We start from the raw sequence: 13,356 nt of genomic DNA, 5'->3' as shown, positions 1-13,356 counted from the left end.
GTAATCGATTGGGAGAAGCTCGCAAGCTAATAGAGGCTTTGTAATCGATTGGGTGATCAATTAAGTAGGCCCGTAATCGATTGGCTAATCGATTAAGAGACAAAGAAAGGAGTTGTTGCGAGGTTTGAACGACTAGATGTGCTTGGATATGACGTGGTAATTGATTTGGGTTAAGACCAATCGATTGGAAGCCATAATCCGCGGGATATAAAGGCGACGACAAAGATTCAAACGCAAAGTTTTTTTCTCTGATTCTTTCCGCCAGTTCTTTAAGATTCTTAAAGCAAAGTGTTGTTGCATTTCAAGCATCAAAAAGTAATTCACAACAACAAGAGATCAAGAGTAAACTTCCTCATCGTAGTTTCATTTCACTGTTCTTGTTGTATCTTTTATTGTATTTCTAGTGTATTCTCGTGTTGAAGTTTGTACGAGGCTTCTCCACTTCCTAGAAGGAGGATTTCATAGTGTAATGTGAGTAAGGAGAGTAAACCCTTGAATTAGTCATCTCAAGGAGGTAAATATCAAATAAAATTAAAGGTGTTAGCATTTGCTTCGAATTTTTGCTGTAATAAATCATCAACGAAATGATTTAAGCTAATCACTCTCCTCAAACTTCAATTATTAATATTTTAATTTTGATGGTCAATTGAAATTTGAGATTTAACTAAATCCTAATTTAATTAGAAAAACCTATTTTGAAAATGAATTTTGTCTCCGATCCTACTCCGATCTTATTATGATTCTATCAATTCTGTTCCAATTCTACCAATCTTGTTGTGATTTTACTGTAAAAATTAATTCTGCACAATCCTGAATTGATTTTAAATTTCCGGATCGTAGGATCATACAATCCGGATCATGATTTTACAAACCATAACTTCAAGCATTAACACCATCTTAGGGATATGTACGTATGATTGCAATCTAATAGTTAAATTTCATAATCATACGTACTCTCATTACTTTTTATGATTTTCTTTTACCATTTATCCTCCAAAGATTTTTTGTTTTTGTTTATTCTTCTATTTTTGAAAAAAAAATTCATCATGAAATTGTATCAATAAATACTAAATGCAGCCCCACAGACTGTTGATATTTACACAGTGTTACTGTGATAAATACTAAATGCAATAGGATACATTTTGTGCATTGATACTAAATGCAATTAGATGGTTATCGTCCGTGATTTACCACCCCCATATTAATCTTGGGATGGATTTACGAGAGCGGTGGGGGCGAACATATTCACATTTTGCCACAATTATATGAGCTATAGTCGAGCCACACATGACAATGAGACTGAATTTATCGAGCCAGGTAGGCATGATAATCTATTGGCAAAGGTGCGCAGCTCAGATAGGTCAAACAAAGCAATTGAGTTGGTCAAATTGGATGGTCAAATCCGTCAATCGGTCTTGGTGAGTTAGTTAAGTCATATAAGCTACTCGAGTCGATCAGCCATGAGTGTTTGTTAGATAGGTACCATCATCAAACCATCCAGTTAGCTAACTAGAACAGGTAGCACAAGATTTCACCTGTTTAAGAGAACCTTTTCCTATCGACACAAACCTTGATCTTCCAGTTATAACACCACGAGTCTCATCTTCGTTTCGTGTATGGAATCGGAAGGATAAGTTTGCGCTTCAGGGTACACTCTCCATGCGTCAATCAATCTAGAACTTAAGATTTGTGTTGTTTATCTCCATTGAAAAGGATAGCAACACGATGTCGAGTAATGAAACTACTTGGTCCAGGGAAGCCACCCCGGAAATGGAGCTGGACCACAGTAGCTGAACAAGCCTTTTAATTCAGGGCATCCGTTGGGGTAAGGAACGAACCGGTGAAAAGGATCTCGGGTTAGTCTCTTCCTGTGAAGTGTACCAAAACATCCGTATGGGTCTTCCTGAAACTGAGCCATTGCAAGAGCTTCACCTTTCTCCGCAGCCTCCTGTGCACCTGGAGCGGCAGGTGTACCGATATAGAAGAAACTCCCTTCGGGAAAGCCTATTGCTGGCCGGTGCAACTGTGCAAATCTTTCTCTCTTGAAATCATAGCTTATGACCTGATACCAGAATTAAACTGAACAAGATCATTTGAGCTGTAAATGTAGTAAGGAATGGCGAACGAGAATGTCATAATTCAGTCGGTTGAATGTAAACCATAAGAGATTTGGACCAGATAGAAAGTTAGCTAGGAATTCCGACCGTGCATTATGGCTCGAAAAGGATTTATCATAGATCCAAATCCTTAAGACATGTAGAAACTAGAAAATACTTTGTCATGCACACGAGTAGGCATATCCAAGACATCGAAAAGAAAAAAGTCCGCTACAATTTTAGCAATAGATGGTCAAATAGTTTTATTTTGCAGACCCGACTACTTGAACTGACTCGGCATAGACTTTGTTTAGCACATTCTAGTTTGTTGTTATTTTCCTATACTTCTAGTGACAAATTATGGGAAATGAAAACGGGCAACGAGAAAGGGGTCGGCATTGGAGTGTCTCGACTCAGAAGTGGATCTTAGATCCTTTTGTGGATCGACAACGACTACGTGACTTCAAAGTTCTCATTCACTCGAAAAATTGATTTTGTTATACTCTACGGAAAAAAATAGATCTACCAAGTCCAACACCTCATCCATTGTTAAATACCGTATTCTTAATCAATGTCTTCTTCGATCATTGTATCAACCAAAAGAGAGAGAAGTGACACGAAACACACCACATCAAACAAAGAAGAGAATTTGTTCGCGGGAAAGTTTTAGGAGAAATTAGGATTTGCCTACTTGCGAAAAATGACTTTGCACATTGACACCTGAATGATTTTTTCATCACACTGCCCACATGAGATATAGTCCATTGACACCTTATCTTATGATATCTATATGAGAGAATCTACATTTACACATTGTGAAAACCAGCTGGAAGGAGCGAATCAAGCATCATGTTCTACTTCTGTTACAAACTCTGCAATTAGAAGTTCCTATCACAAGATCAAACAGAATAAAGGTGTTTGCCTCAAAAAATGAAAGTATAATCAAAGCATGTGTGTTATTATTCTTTAGGCAAAAGTGACGAGAGAAATGACATACTATGGCAACCACTTCTATTATAAGATAGTTAATTTGCGAGCTGTGAGCATAAAAACATAATAAGTCAGTATAATAAACACTTACCCTAGTGCATGTACACTAGACACATTTTAGTTCAATCCCAACTTTTATTTGGATTTTGAATTATGAAATTAAAATTTAGAAAAGGAATGAGCTAACAGTTGAACAAAGGAAATAAATATAGGAAAGTAAAGCTTACAGTAATATTCTGAGGGTAAGAGCCTGTCAGCTCACGAAAGCAACAAACACTAAAAAGAAGGTTCTCAAAGCTATCCCGTGCATGCTCCTCTGTGAGTGCTCTACTCCTGATACTATCTGTGTGCCCTGTAGAAGCAGATTTAAATGAACTCAACAGAAAGAGTATGCATAGAGTTGAAACAAAATAATGAAATGATATTTGATCTTTCTAGTCTCTTTGGAGAAGGTGACACAAATGTCGAAACTATGCAAGCCAATTGGGCATTTAACACATTCAAAATTTTGAGAACGTTTCTCTGCTTGATACTTCAACAGAATGCACTTGTGTACTACCACTATCAAACTCCTATTGCAATTCCAATGTTATTCATGGAGGAGGTAAAAATATTGTAATATCTAATCACCTAGACAAAACCACTAAGGAGTCATCTTATGTTGAAGGAGCAAACAACAAACACAATTTACTTGACCATTCACAGAGTCTGATGGATTTACAAGCTAAAGAACAAGATAACCAAGAGAGGAAGAAAACATATATCATTAAGATATAAGATAAGTGATATGCAGCTAAAGAAAATATTAATTAATCGACACATATGCCAACAAAATTCAATCTGAACAATAAAAAACTCGACAAGAGAACATATACAGAAAATCACGTAGTTACATGACAAGAAAAAGGCAGAAAAAGGGAACAAAAGTACTTGGACAGTGGAGTTGAGTTCCATGAACTTAACATTGATATGTTTTTCTGAATTTAAAACTGAAACCAAGAGGTTCACAAGAAATGCAACAATACTTTTAATTTCCTCAATTTCACTATGTCTTGCTATCTTGCAATAAAAAGAAATATTGAATATTGACTAATAACAACGGTAACCATTGTGCTTTACCATGTTCCTTCAGTGTAACATAAACCACTGAAGGAACTTTTCACATTAACCACAAAATCTTAGATGAAGATAGCTAAAAAACTGGAACTCAAAAGGTGTACAGAGAATGTAAAAAATTATCATGCAAAAAAAAGCTTTGCTGCAAAGCATAAAACCAATAGTAAAATATGTTGTGACTTTGGCTAAATTAAGTAAAAGTTAAACCCCAAATTTCTTATCACAACACATGATGGTCAGAAAAGTTTGGGAAATGATGAATGCCACATTGATTACATTGGGGAAAGTTAGAGTTGAATGATACAAGAGAAGAGATGGTGTGATTGAACTTCTTGGTCAATTCATTTGCAATTAAGAAATACAACTAATGAAGGTGCCTCTGCAGGATCCAACAAGACTCTTTCAATTTGTAACAAGATCACTCTCAATAAAAAGATGTAGGCAGAGGATCCTCTTAAAAGAGGTATTTTCCATTCCTGGAGGGTTCCATAATGATTGGAGGGACTTGCAATGCTAGTTCCATGAACAATTTTATTTCGAGGTTACATTGTCTGGTATTTCCAAACTTTTCCTGGAAAGGTATGAACCAAATCCTTGACTTCCTAGCAAGGGGCTTGGGTGACACAAAGAACTTGGTGGATTTAGCCAGCCTATGGCCAGAACTTAGTAGGCACTTTGCTAATGTTGAGTATAATTCAAATCAGATTGTATACACATTGTGACATAGTGGATGCAACGGATGATTGACAAGAAGAGCTTGGTGGGTTTGGCCTGCCCACAGTCAAAGCTTAGGATGTTGTTCGCTAATGTTGAGTATAATTCAAATCAAATTGCACACACGTTGCGTCATCATCCATTGACAGTGCTTGACACATACAAGTCATGATAAATATATATATAAAAGGATACTTAAAAAACCAGCCCAAGCACTTTAAATTAGAATTCTAGATTTTATTTTAGTTTTCAGCCATGAACATGTACAGCGAAAATAGTAGCTATAAGAAATATTAAAAAGATAACCAAGGAGTCTTAAACAAGAAACTTTGAATTAAATTAAGAAAGAAAAGTAAAATGTGTTTGCTTAACCTAGTTCACGCTATTGAATATTTATCCTCTTTTTCTAGCGGATACCAGATAATTCCATACAAATACACAGTGCCAATTAACAAATTTAAGCACGGAAGAAGGTTCCATAACAAATCAAGGAATAAGTGATTATACCAAACCAGCCTTCAGACTCTGCAACAAACCAATAACTCTGTGCTTCACTGCGAGGGCCACCATCTTTTCGGGTTTCCCCACCACTAAATAGAAGAAGTGCTCCCTCATCCTTTGCTGCACTCTCAACTCCCACTTGTATGTGTGCTAAGAATGTAGCAGCCTGCCCCGGGTTCTTCTGATAGGGCTCTAGGTACCAAGAATCTTCATTGTCAAACTTACCACATCTGGTGCTCGTGTAAATTGAATGCCCAGCAACCATCACGAGATTGTGAAGATTTGGAAATGGATAAGAGCCTGAGCTCAAAGCCAGGTCATCACTTCTCCGGAAACCCACCATTTGAAATTTCCTTTCATACAAAGAAAGCACTACCAGAACAGTGACACCAAAGAACAAGGAGGAAAGAAAGACTGCAACGGGGTGAAGCTTGTAGAAGTAGCGAATGCGATTTGAGACAGACTTAATCATCCTGATGGGATCGACAAAAGGAGGATTCTTGGGTTTACGCAAACTCTTCCAGGAGTTCCCCGACTCCAAATCGAACTCACCTCTGGTGTAAGGATGAAACGATACTGGACTTCCTGATCCAAATGACTGATTTTTCATTATCGCATTCGGTAAGCAATCAAGGAGGCTTCAGTTAACCTCGAAAGACATCTACCGAACAGGAGACTGTGAAAAAAATCTAATTTTTCCGTAAATTTGAGCAATTTGAAGGGAAATCAAAAGAAATGAAGGAGAAAAAAGAAATGGATCTTTGACGTCGCCTCACATAAACACAAGAAATAAGGGCGAAAATCGACGATTGATGCGACTTGAATAACGAAGATCCCTCAGAATCTCTGGTGACGGAAACGAGAGATCCCGTGACGACGAGGTCAAGGCCGGTGGATTTAAAATCGCAAGAAGAATCGCAGTGGACGAAGGGAAGAAGGCAGGGAAAATTTTATTCTGCCCTCCATATGTTATTATTTTTGTATTACGCCCTTGAAGTTTAAAATACAAAATTATTATTGATTCTAATAAAATAACATGCTGCGATCGCAGTTAGCATTGGACGGCCACAAATCACTTTCACGAATCTTGAGGAAAAAAGTGATTCGTAATCGTGGCCACGAATAAGAGAGCATAAAGCGACTAACACGAATCTTGAGGAAAAAAGTGATTCGTGGCCACGAATAGACTATAAGAGAGCATAGAGCGACTTACACGAATCTTGAGGAAACAATTGAGTAAATAAATACCGAGTACTTCCGGCCGGGTTTCCCCGCCGGAATCCCATTTTGCCCCTTCGGTCTCCAACTCCGAAGTCGTTCGGGTGCTTCCTTCCTTACGAGGATGGCGGCCGAGTTGAATGATTCCTCCACCGCCGCTCCAGCCGGCACTCTGCAGTCCATCTGCTACGAGCGGGGGTCCCTTCGCCTCCTTGATCAGGTTCGAGATCATCAGATTATCCTCCCTCTTTGTCATCTTATCGAAATTTGGAATCTTTGGTTGTCTTGCGCACTCCTTGAGCCGATTATATTTGTTTTTGCTCAGACAAGGCTTCCCCTTGAAACCGTATATTTGGATATCAAGGATTCTACTGACGGATGGTGAGTTTGATCTTCTTTCTTTCATTTTTATTTTTTTAACGGTGTTCCTAATCCCTCCCCCATTTTGGTAGTAGCTTTGATTCTTTTACTTTTCGAAGTGATAAAGTAACTAGGGAATGTGAACTAATCAGAGCTATTTTGTCAGGTTAAAGTGTATTATTCCGTCTTCAGCCTCACGCTTTAGCATAGAAAGAACGGGTAGCGTTCATTGGTTCATAGTAATATGCTGCGTTAGGTGGCTCTTAGTTGATGATTCTCACTTGTGTTTTAAATTGCCATAAGTTTATTTGACAAATTGGAGCTATTTTAAATTGATTGTCTTCAGGTCGATAGTTCAGTAAAGTACAATCTTATCGCTGTAAACGTAAAATATAATTTTAAGCAGGTTTGGTGCTTATGAAAGTTTTGTTTATTGTCTGGAGCTGATTCATTATTGGACTTGAATTTCTAGACGAATTTAGTCATGCTTCAATTAGGTGTTAGAGAAATTTGCTCTCTGTTTTTTTCCCCATCATAGTTCAAGTGCTTGCAATTCCTCCTAAGTGCCTGTTGATGCTCTGGTTGAAGAATAGAATGATTTGTTTTATTGAATAGACAATATTTAGGACTTCAGATGCCAATACAAGTTGATCTAAAGGGAACTAAGCCTCCTGCTTACTTCTTGAGAAATACTGAAGGTATTTATTTTATTGATCAGTAGTCTGGATGGATGGAAATAGTTAATAGACATGATTCACTGTTTGATATCTTATCTCTTATGAGAATTCAGACACTTCACTGAATTCATGAACCTATAATGTATTTTGAGATGTGTTATCTTCATCAGATTGTAACTTTGATTTATGGCATGCTCAATGACAATGAGTTTATAAACAAATCATATTCTGGGGTGTTTGAATTAATATCTTAGATCAATATTAGACTATATTACGTGCTTCAAGATTTTACATTATTGTGAGTAACATGAGGTCCTGTGGCATCGAACTCTTTATTCACATACCTATTTGAAATATAACCAATAGTGAATATGAGTTTATAAAATTGATGCCATCCAGTTTTTTTTTTTAATAAATTTCTAACTTCTTCAGGACTCCACAAAGAGGCATTGTGGCATCCTATACTTTGTTTTTCTCTTTAGGCTTGATGTCGTCTAACTCTTAATTTACAAATGTGCTCTCATTCTTAGGAATGCAATAAGGGATATGGTGGTCCGTGGTGCACCAGCAATTGCAATAGCGGCTGCACTTTCCCTAGCAGTTGAAATTTTTAACCTTGCCTTTAGCGGGACACCAGAAGATGCTGCTTCTTTCATCTTCAAGAAATTAGAATACCTTGTCTCTAGGTAACTTTTTGGTGCTTTACTTAAATAAAGTTCTAGTGTACGGCTTGTCATGCTTAGATTATCATGATTTGATTATGGCAGCCGACCAACTGCTGTGAATCTTTCTGATGCTGCAGAAAAGCTTCGAAGCCTCATATCAAAGACAGCAGAGACAGCTGATAAAGCAGATACTATTTTTCAGGTAGGTCATGGTTGTCACTTCTATGAGTCATCGCACTAAATGACTGATAATGCTATGGTATTAGATTATCGGTATACGCCAAGCTTAGACTGTGTTTATCCAGTTTTAAAATTACAATTATTGAGGAAGAAGAGTCTTGGTGCAACGGTAAAGTTGCTACCATGTGAGCTTGAGGTTACGGGTTCTAGTTGTGGAAACAACCTCTTGCAAAATGCAAGGTAAGATAGCATACAATAGACCCAATGTGGTCCGACCCTTGAGACCCCAGCTTCATGCATCGGGCTGCCCTTAAAAATACAATTATTGAGACTAGATTTGAATCCTTCCAATGGGTACTTGATAATTGCAAAAGTAACAGGCAATATCTTCAATTTGAGTTTTATGTTGGATATTTAGTTTACATCTCGACTGCCTTCTATTTCTCTTGAAGAAGTCCTTGCAATTGGGTAAGGAAATGAAATTTAGCATATTGTTGCAATTTGTAGTTTCTTTAATGACTTTATTTTTCACGGCTCTGCCTTTATTTCAATATCATTCATATTCCATTTGGTTTATGATCAGTGGAATTATGAACTTGCAGATTTGTGACCCTTGTTAACTGTGTAATTTATATATTAAGAAGCCGAGAGACTAAATTTTAATGCAATTATATATATACTACTATCCAATTGAAGATTTTAAGAATGGGATGATGAGGAAAATTTCCTGATCCCTAATTCACAAGTTGGTAGCAGAGCCATCTCTACAGCAATACTAATGCAGTGTGCCAACCGGTCTCTCTCTCTCTCATGTTAGGGTTTTGTGAAGTCAAGGATGACATAGTCGATTGTCCAATTGAAGGGTGGAGTCGTTGAGTCCGCAATCTGTGAGGGTAAAAACGGCTGCATCAAAGCCATTGATACCAACAGACCAGACAGATCTAATTTCCAGGGTGGCACGAAGGATCATGGCTGCTGGAATGGGTTTGAAACTCCCCTTGATAAAACATGCCTATACTAGTCAATTTGAAGCTTCAGTCGCAAAATTAGAGGAAGACAATGCACAAGTATTGAGATATGTGGAGCAGCAACTAAGGATGAGGCTCAGGCAGCAAAGGCCTGAGCAGCAGCAAAGGATGAGGCTAAGGATCTCTCTCCCTCCTGATGTTCCAGTTCTGTCAAAGAAGACAAAGACCAATGGTGATCAGGATCATTCGGCAACAATGCAACTAGCAATCCTCAGCCATTATAATACTTTTAAAGGAGTATAAAACCATATCTGATGATGGTAATCTGCGGAGGTGCTCGCTGTCATTTGACTCTCAGATTGGTGACACTAGCAGATATCCTTATGAGTACAAGGCCTTTGCTGGTGATGATTTAGAAGTAGGATCTTAAACTCATTATGAAGAGTAACTTTCCACCATTAAAAGGATACTGAACTCTTCTGCAGAACCGGTGGACATTTCAAAAAATTGTCTTATGGCTAGGATTTTGATACGAAAATTCAAGCACTTAAAAGAAGATTCATCTAGGAGAAGCTAAGCTAGTAGATCGACAACAAGAACTTAGTTAAGATGATCCAAATCTCTGTCCCCTGATGGGTTACAAGTTCTCAATCAGTTTATGACAAAGTTATATCTAATCTCTACTAGAGCTTCATTTCATCCCTACTGATGCAACTCAAGTTAGACCTTTTTTGTTTGGATCAACCTAAAAACCGACATTGCATGAGAAAGCTCAATTGAAATATGGAGTGGTTGAAAGAAGCAAAACCCTAGAAGGATAGTGAGAGGTTGTTGGCCATTTCAAGTCAAAAGACACTTTACTTCTTACAAACAAGTGTTTTGTTCCAACTAGCTAGCTTAAATTTCTTTGCTCCTCTATATAAATGTAACATGAGAAAAAGATAATTCCTTAGCGATAGAAATTTTCTTCTTTCCATTAATCAATTGTTTTGGGTGGGTAATTGATTTCACACTTAGTAATAGGGATAATTCCACTTTCCCAGTGAGTTATTCTGACAATATATTTTATCTACTTCCTCCTATTCCCTAATTCCCTAATCACTACCACTTTCTTGGTGTGTTATCCACTATCTTTTCTTATCCAAGTTGCAATTAGCTTGGCCAACATCAAATTGGTATCAGAGAAAAAGTTTCCTTGTAGTGAACCAGTATGGAGACATAGTGTGCAGAATGAAGATCTTCAAATAGAGATCAAGTTGTTAAGGAACTCCCAACCAAACTATGCAAGAAATGATGGAGTCTCTTCCGAGGAGGAAGCTTACAAACTCTCCATCATGAAACCTTCGATGTGCCAGATATGCTCAAGGCCATGATTAAGAAGAATTGTCGACAACTCACCATCATGAAGTCTTTTTTATCAGTAGTTCATTTGAACTTTCAATTGCTATTTCTACTCACATGCTATATAGGTTTTGAAAAAAAAAAAATCTCTTAGAATGACTAAGGCTTAAATGGCTCCTAACGTGGTGATAAATTGCTAGAAGAAAAGGGCATTCAAGGGAAGATATTGATGTACTAGATATTGGTACCATCATTACAAGGTGTGGAACCTATCACCAATACAATGTCCATTGGAGATTAAGTCTGCTAGTGAAGAATATGCATGGGTTTCCAACCAACACTTGGAAACTAAAAGAAAGCCTGTTGAAGGATTTGGAGTCTAACTTGAGTGTGAATTCTTTGTAACTCGAGGAGGATGCAACTCAAGTTTGGCCCACTTTGCTTGGAGCAACACAAAAGCTCAAGTTATAAGATAAAAGCCCAATTGAAAGATGGAGTGAGCAAAAAGAAGCAAAATCCAAGAAGGATAGGGAAAGGTGGTTGGCATTTCAATTTAAAAGATATTTTACCTCTTAGTAGTTAATGTTTTGTTCCAACTACCTAGCTTAATCCAACTTTACTTCATTGTAAGAAGCTTAGGCTTCCTGTTCTCCTTTATATGAACTGTAATCTGAGAAAAAGAAAGTCATTTCCTTGGCAATAGAAATTTTCGTATTTCCCTTAATCTGGTGTCTTGGTTGTGTGAGTTATTTCACACTAAGCAGCGTGAGTGATTTTTCTACCTCAGTGAGTGATTTTTGACAATTAATCTCATCGACTATCCTTATTTCCCAATTCCTTACCACTTTTGTGGCTTGTTACTTGGTCCCTTTTGTCATCCAAGTTGTAATTAACTTGGCTGACATCTGCCTAATCCTCCCTCTTCAATACATCATTTTCATTATTCAATTCCATATTGGATTGCCCAGTATCTTATGTAGTTCACTTCTTGGATTATCGGATTATTGTATTTGATGCATCCAATCATTTGACTGCTTCACCAAGCACTTTTGTATTGCTTGTTCCATCTTCAGGTAGATATAAAGTACACAGCTAATGAATCATTTTCTTGTCTGGTAAAAGTGTTACAAATGTTCATCTTTACAACTATTTAAAGAATCAGTTAAAAAACATATTTGAGGTAAAGGATCTAGGTGGAATAAGGTATTTCTTGGAAATTGAAGTGACTTGATCATCACACTAACATTTTTTTGTTATATAGGAAGTATATGTTAGACCTATCGACTGGATAGCTTTACTTGGTTGTAAACCTGCTAGAGCACCAATTGATTAGAAATTATCAACTTAGAGAAAATGCAGGAACTCCACTAGATCATGGGAGATATAAAGATTGGCTGACTGATTAATTTATCTGACTCATATTGAGCGTTCTCATACCGACTTGTTATTACATATGCTGTGAGTATTGTTAGTTGATACATGCGTGATATGGTGTGAATTAATGTAGATGGTCAGTTTGGCTACAGGGGGAGGGGTTGATTCAACCTCACACATAACACAAATAACTTAAAGTTAGTAGTGTATGTGCTCATGTGTGACTGATTGTGTCAAGGATATCATAATGGAAACAAAGTGAATATAAGACGTGCATGTATCAAGAGCTATATGTAGGTATATGCTCTTTTTAACATGTGGTCAGTTTGAGCTAGTGTTAAGCTACACACAATAGTTAGAACTACTTCCGTCAGCCTACTGCATACTTACAGTTGTTTTTCTTCTTTTTTTTCATTTGGCATCTGATCCGGTGGTAAGGACGGGGGATCAAATTGGCGCTCGTTGGCGGAAGGTCAACGGTACGTGGAGGTCAAAGGTCAAGAGATTCAACCCCGAGACCCGACCGACCGGACGAAGCAGGCCGACGAGCGGACGAAGCATGCCGACCGACCGTGATACCCCGTCGAATGAAAGACAACCCGACTAGGGGTCGGGTTTCCGATGCTCAAGGCAAAAAGGTTTCATGGCCGAGCGGGCTGTCCGTTCGGCGGGGGCACAAGGCAACAAAGTAAAGCAGGAGCAATCTCATCCGAGCATACGACTGAGGCAGAAGTGATATGCCCGCCGAGCGGGCTAACCGCTCGGCCCTGGAACAGACAAGAAGCGCAAGAGGACAAAGGAGACAGGGGATAACATCATCCTCGAGATGTCTGCCGCCGACAGGCAGTATGGTTGGCGGCCGAGCCGTACACAGGATCATACGGTGGAAGCTTCCACCATTACATCCGGGATATGCTCGAACGTTTGCGGAATGGCGTCAGAGGTACTTTTCTGACACGGACTTGTTAAAGTATGTTTGGGGAAGCGAGCACGCATCGAGAAGCGTGCCCGCGCCTCCCCGGGGTCCTATATAAGGACCCCCAGACGTCGACGAAGGTATGTGCAAATCTATACTGTAGCCACAGTTACGCTGCCTCTCTCGTTGCCTGACTTGAGCGTCGGAGGGCCGTCGCCGGGAAACCCCTCCCGGTTTTTT

General features: G+C 38.4%; 2 protein-coding genes across 2 annotated transcripts in view; one reads left to right on the top strand and one right to left on the bottom strand.

Moving 5' to 3' along the window:
* Positions 1-1,674: 1,674 nt before the first annotated feature.
* Positions 1,675-6,377, bottom strand: LOC122002655 (uncharacterized protein C57A10.07-like). The gene is made up of 4 exons (XM_042557913.1): positions 6,194-6,377; positions 5,424-6,093; positions 3,314-3,438; positions 1,675-2,062 (listed from the first exon to the last, which is right to left on the bottom strand). Exons 2-4 carry the CDS (start codon positions 6,025-6,027, stop codon positions 1,742-1,744), a joined length of 1,050 nt encoding a protein of 349 aa, XP_042413847.1. The 5' UTR covers positions 6,028-6,093; positions 6,194-6,377; the 3' UTR covers positions 1,675-1,741.
* A 263-nt stretch (positions 6,378-6,640) lies between these two features.
* The window catches only part of LOC122002654 (methylthioribose-1-phosphate isomerase-like), a 21,144-nt gene continuing 14,428 nt past the window's right edge, over positions 6,641-13,356 (top strand). The window contains exons 1-4 of the mRNA XM_042557912.1: positions 6,641-6,855; positions 6,961-7,016; positions 8,203-8,358; positions 8,440-8,539. Of these exons, the coding sequence (XP_042413846.1) occupies positions 6,760-6,855; positions 6,961-7,016; positions 8,203-8,358; positions 8,440-8,539 (408 nt within the window). The 5' untranslated portion in view covers positions 6,641-6,759. The remainder of the gene's footprint in view (positions 6,856-6,960; positions 7,017-8,202; positions 8,359-8,439; positions 8,540-13,356) is intronic.

The sequence above is a fragment of the Zingiber officinale genome, chromosome 7A (assembly GCF_018446385.1).
Source record: "Zingiber officinale cultivar Zhangliang chromosome 7A, Zo_v1.1, whole genome shotgun sequence".
In the NCBI taxonomy this organism is placed as follows: domain Eukaryota; kingdom Viridiplantae; phylum Streptophyta; class Magnoliopsida; order Zingiberales; family Zingiberaceae; genus Zingiber; species Zingiber officinale.
The sequence above is the reverse complement of the archived record's forward strand: the minus strand, read 5'-3'. Positions and strand labels throughout refer to the sequence as shown.

Bases quoted from the DNA above. Each gene is read 5' to 3' on its own strand.
- LOC122002655 (XM_042557913.1), bottom strand. From the start codon at position 6,027: ATGAAAAATCAGTCATTTGGATCAGGAAGTCCAGTATCGTTTCATCCT. The intron at 3,439-5,423 runs GTATAATCACTT...CTGCTTCTACAG, and splicing joins AGAGTCTGAAGGCTGGTTTG to GGCACACAGATAGTATCAGG. The intron at 2,063-3,313 runs GTAAGCTTTACT...TTCTGGTATCAG, and splicing joins CTTACCCTCAGAATATTACT to GTCATAAGCTATGATTTCAA.